The sequence below is a fragment of the Pseudomyrmex gracilis genome, unplaced genomic scaffold, assembly GCF_002006095.1.
Source record: "Pseudomyrmex gracilis isolate BER0280 unplaced genomic scaffold, ASM200609v1 scaffold_406, whole genome shotgun sequence".
In the NCBI taxonomy this organism is placed as follows: domain Eukaryota; kingdom Metazoa; phylum Arthropoda; class Insecta; order Hymenoptera; family Formicidae; genus Pseudomyrmex; species Pseudomyrmex gracilis.
This window is the reverse complement of record NW_018020990.1, coordinates 9,593-15,485: the sequence shown is the minus strand read 5'-3', so window position 1 is coordinate 15,485 and position 5,893 is coordinate 9,593. Positions and strand designations below refer to the sequence as shown.

Genomic DNA, 5,893 nt, shown 5'->3' with positions numbered 1-5,893 from the left:
TATTAAAAAAAAATATTCATAAGTAAGGTAAAAATTTAAAACCGAAAGATCCCTTAACTAGGGAAACTATATGAAGCTTCAAACTTTTAAACTGCTCTCCTCTAAAATTTGCGTTTTGGAGTTACGGGATTATACGTAGGGAGTGACGATATAATGATACCTCTCAATGGATCATCATTCTTTCCTTTCAAATATGTTAAGCGAGAATCTGCTACACTCATTACGTTTAGATGTTTTTTACTGTTCTTATCGTGCTTAATCAATTCATCTGAAAGTTGAATATTTTTGTGAGCACATAAAATATTGTACATTATATTATAATTTATATGAATATATTAAGAAAATAAAGCTGAAGAGTTATGAAAACAACCTGGTTGAAAATGATGATTCGATGAATTTTCAAATCTATATGAAAGTTCTTCACGCTTTTTTTTGTTTTCGAGCAATTTTCCAATATGCTCAAATTCTTTTTTATGAGAATTATCTGTTGTAAAAATATAATAGTTTTTTGATAATTAAATAAAAAAAGTTTGAAATCAAGAAAATAAAAAAATAGCAGTTATTGTAAATGAATAATTACTCTTTTGTAAGTCATTGGCATAAGTAAAATGTGATGTTTTCTCATTATTAGTGTTTTCTAGCAACTTACGATTCCCTTCATTTTCCTCACTCTCGCTGTCGCTACTTATGACGTTTTGTATTCCTTTATAGTTTCCGTAATTCTCTTTTCTTTTTTTACTTTCTTTTCTATTGAGATTGAGAGTTAGAGTATGTATATTTTCTGAAAAAATATAAAATATATAAATCAAATATCACGTAAATTAAAAGAAAGTAATCTAAATCTCGGTTGTCACTTAGTCTCCAAGTAAGTAAAACAAAATGAGATACACGTATTTACTTGACTTTGAAAAATTAGAACTCTCCGAAGATTTCAGGGATCCATCCGTATCTTGAAAATTACTTGAATTGTTACTAGGATTGTTGTTTACATCACCAGATTTATGAATACAATGAACAATTTTGTTATCTTTATGTATGCTTCTACTATCATCTCGACTATCATCACTGCAATTCCAAATTTCCGTATTTTTCTCTTCTTTTACTGTGGAAAGATAAGATTCAGACTCTCGAAGCAGGCGTCTTGCCACACTTCTTGATAAGATAAGATCACTTTTTTGACGTCCTCTTTCAGAATCTGAATCTGTAAATTCTAATGTTTTATAGGGTCGAAAAAAAGCGCGGTGAAGTCGACGCAAACCTTGTTCGTAATTAGCTAGATATGAAGAAAAGTTGTCAATTGCATAAGATTCTTTATAAAAAGAGCTAGCTCATTGAATATTTACCTGCAGATCCTAAAATTTTGTAATCAGAATATTTTTGCCAATATTTATCGGGCTCAATTTTTCTTTCCACCCATTCTTCTAATCGTGACCAATGTTCTTTCAATNGGAAATAACAATAATCTCGATGATCTTCAGTACGTATCCAAGAACTAGGAATAAATTCAATGGCCAATTTGCCATCACTTGTTGTTTCATTTAAAAATTGAATGATTTTATAANCATGATCTGGATTGTCCATCCTGTCAAATCACTTAGAGATATTAAAAGTAAAAACAAAAAATTAAAAAAAATATATAATATAAATTATTCAGAAGAAAAAATAAAACAACATTAATATACTAGAAATCATAAAAAGAAATAATGAACTTCTACATAAATAACAATCCAATAAACACAAACGATTGATGATGAACAACAAACTCTNACCGGCACGTACTTGCACGTACTTTGCGTCTATCAATCATCTTTTGTTTTCATTAATAGCTTTTGGCAGGACAATGATACCAAAAGAAAGTACCGGACATGTTTTCGTTAAAACATAGTTTCGTCTATTGACTATTTATTTTTCAATTTCATTAACCTCTTGCATAAACTCTTTTGACGAGTCAGAATTTCTTGTGGTCACAATTCCGGGCCAAAAATGAATCACAAGTTAAANTCGTGACGAGTACAGATTAAATATAAAAAAACAAGAAAAATACAAACAGAATGTTATTTTGGCTTATTTGGCTAACATCATTTTTCACTTTGGCCCGTGTTTTGCCAAACTAATTGGTACGGTAAGAGGTTAGGTTAGGTTAGTAGAGAAAATATTTACATTATGTACAATAAACTGGCCACTTATACGTGTATCCACTATCTCCTGTAACTGTGTTATATATCACTCTGTTGTATATCAGTCTCTTCCACAATTATATTACTCGAACACTTCTTCAAAGAATACTCGTTCGTTTGTACACTTATTCGAAAACTCACTTGCTGTACTTTTTTGATGTTGTATATAATAATCTTTTGACGCAATTTGAAATATCATACACTCTGTTTCTTTTCTGAGGGAAGCAAACGAAAACTTTGTCTTCTTCGCGCATATNCCTTATCAGAAAACCTTCCTACAGCCATTGGCTGTCAGCAAGTATCCCGCCAATCCTGCGCGCAGCGCTATCCCCACTGTGTTCGCTTTGCTTCTCTTATGCGCAGACCGAGGAGCACGTTCGAGGAGCGCGCTATTGCGTCATTCTATCGTTCTTCTACATTTAACGAGCAATAAAGATAGAGTGATGGAATAGCTCAGAGGCGCGTTCTTTAAACGCAGTCTAAAGATATTCTCTCATCAAAAAGAATATAAATACAACTGTACAATGAGGAAACAACAAACTCAAACCGGCTTGTTATCATAACCATCTTTTCATGAGTCACATGCACGATCACATGATTAACGTCTAGCGGGACAATCATAACAAACAAAAAAAATTGAAGTATTTTTATAAAATAAATTTGGCGCACCATAAATTGTAAATCTTGNTGTAATATAAACGTTTGAAAAAACTTTTTGAATTTCTATCACACATCATCGTTTTCTACTCTCACTATATATATATCTCTCTCTTTAACTATTTTTTACAAAACTTTTATTACTATATTTACATTATTGTTTTAAATCACATATAGTGTTTTTTTTCTAGTCCTTTTACAAAATGTGCTGAAGAAATAAAAAAAATAAAAACATCATGCGTGAAGTAGAGATAATGTATATAATTCACCTCTATTCTTTATAAAAACGCACTTGCACTTAACTTTCTCAAGCGTATACCAATACATCGATGAACTAAATGTTCGAATTTTTAATACACCACCTTCAGCCGACGGATAAGGCGTTGTGAAGATATTTTCGTGATTTGTATCTATATAACCTTGAATATAAACATCTTCTGATCTTGTCACATTAACTTCAATTGTTTGTTTTACCACTATGAGTTTTATCAAAACGATTTTCCCGGAATGCAATTGAACCACATTATTAGGAGGCACATCACGAATTGTCATTTCATTCAATTTTATGGACTGAATTGGTATCATTTGTTGGTCATTGATTTTGTAAATTATCATTTTTCTTTTTAGAATACATTGGTCTATCGTTTTCTTTTTTTTTTTATTCTTACATTTTCTGATTTGTTCAACGCTATAAGTCGATTCACAATTTGAGCGAGTGGTTTTGCACGACCACTAACCAGAGTTTTGAATTTGCCAATATAATTCTCGCCCCAGAATGCAGAATATTCAGGCAACGAAGATTTAAAATGTTTGACATCATCACTCAGATGAATGAGGTTGTGCACATGCAACACCTGCGAATCCTGGCCATAATATGTCGGCATTAAATAAACAAATTTTTTCAACAATTTTTCTGCACTATCTGCATAGGGTATCGCCAATTCTTTACTGCAAAGAATACCGCAGGCTACATATAGATGAAGAAAATGAAGATATTCATCATTAGGCAATATTCTTTTAAGAGTAATAGCTCCAATATATAGCAGAACAAATGAAAATTGAGTAGCTTTCCAGCGCGATATTTGGTCAACATCAAATTCCTTCTTCTGAAACTCCAAGGGAACATATGGAGAAACTTTTTTCATTATTTTTTTAAATGAATTAACCTTTTGTATTCCTAAAGCAAATTTACTTTTTTTATCGATCCACCTCCAAAGCATACTCTTCATCAAATTTAATAGCAACAAATGCATCATTTCCAGAAGAAAATCTTTAATTGGGTCAACTTCAGGTATTCTTAAGATTGGTGATAGATCATCACTTGGTTGATGTTCAGTATCTACTTTTGAAACGAAAGATTTTTTGGTCCTTTTTTTACAGTCAATTTCAGGATACACTCGTTTTTTATTTCGTGTTTTGCCTACAACTACATAACGTTCACAGGCAGAGTAACCAGTAGGACCTTTTATGCATTTGATAAATGCTCTGGCAGGACTATCAGCAATGAACGCAACAATTCTTAAAGAATATAATTTCCCATTCAAACTCAACCCATCAGTAATTAATTCTCTAGCTTCTTCTACAAAATCGTTCATAAAATTCTGGACACTTTTCGGTTTAGAATCTCCATAATATAAAGCTGCCACGAAAGGAGTACACACGTAGTCTTTATGGAATAGTTTGATTAGTATAGGCCAGAGCTGGCCTGTTGAATTATGGTAAACTGTCATACTATCTATATGGATCAATAGATTTATATGGTTCTCTTCATATATTTGTAAATCTATCAATTTATTTAAACCGTTTTTAATCCCTAAATATATATATTCACCAACCGTATCTTTTTTCGAAATTAAACTTTGAGTTTTAATTGAATGAGGAAATCCTAAGAGTGTACTGGCACTTGCTGGTAACTCGATATACCCTTCACTCCTCAAGATTTTTAAAATGATAGTCACTACAACCAGATCCATTCTGCCAATATTGTTAACCGCCCACTTCAATACTTTGTCTTTCATGCTTTCTTTAATTACTTCTGTAATNTGCTCACTATGATTANTAACGGAGGATTTGTCAGCAATGTCACTGGAACTTTNTCCTCGATGATCTTGTATATTATCACTATAATTCTCATCATTACTACTCAGAAAGTCTCTTTCAGTAATATTCTCTGAATTTTCGTGGTTATCCTGCGACGTATCACTTGATTTTGAAAGGTTTATTGAAATATTTCCTGGATTTTCATCTGTATTTCGAGAGTTTTCAAAATCTAGATTCCTGTCAAGCTTACTAACATTAATTTTATNATTTTTTTTACGTAAATAACGCGATTTTCTTTGCCGATAAGCGGCATTTTTTTCAATAAAAANTCCATGGCAAAAATTAGGTTAACTTTGCATAAAAGTAAGGCTATATGCACACGTGAGTNACGTGATAGTGTGTTGAGTTTATACAGAACTTGAAAGTATGTATATAGAAAAGCGCGTTACATATATTGTACATTTACTCTTCTATTTCAAATAGAATGATTTCAAAACTTAAGAATCTAAAATGTTGAGTAAAATATACTTTACTCTAATTCTTTTAGAGCAGAAATTACAAAATTTTAGCAAGTTTCTTCATTTTTGAAATCATTTTATTTAAAATAGAAGAGCGAATGTACGTAACGCGCCCTTCTATATATTGTACTTTAGATTCTCTATAAGCTCAACAAAAAAGTATATCGAGTTACTAGCAAGTCAGTACTCTTACGATTTCTTCATTCAATTAAGACTCAAAATTTAATTTCAAGAAAAGATACGATTGATGAATATATATATTTAGATATTAAAAACGGTTTAGGTAACCTACTGATATATATAATATAAATCTAAAAATATATGAAGAGAACTATATAAACCTATTGGTTCATATAGATGATATGACAATTTACCATAATTAAAAAGGCCAGCTCTGGCCTATATTAATCAAACTTTTCCACACAGATTACGTATGTACTCCTTTCGTGATAACTATGTAAAGAATTAACAAGATTCTGAACTAAGATTCTGAACACTTAG

General features: G+C 31.2%; 1 protein-coding gene across 1 annotated transcript in view; it reads right to left on the bottom strand.

The window, feature by feature from the left end:
- The window catches only part of LOC109860539, a 3,153-nt gene extending 1,491 nt beyond the window's left edge, over positions 1-1,662 (bottom strand). The window contains exons 1-5 of the mRNA XM_020439689.1: positions 1,344-1,662; positions 899-1,273; positions 650-781; positions 371-484; positions 161-268 (exon numbers count right to left, since the gene is read on the bottom strand). Of these exons, the coding sequence (XP_020295278.1) occupies positions 161-268; positions 371-484; positions 650-781; positions 899-1,273; positions 1,344-1,581 (967 nt within the window). The 5' untranslated portion in view covers positions 1,582-1,662. The remainder of the gene's footprint in view (positions 1-160; positions 269-370; positions 485-649; positions 782-898; positions 1,274-1,343) is intronic.
- Between the last annotated feature and the right edge of the window lie 4,231 nt (positions 1,663-5,893).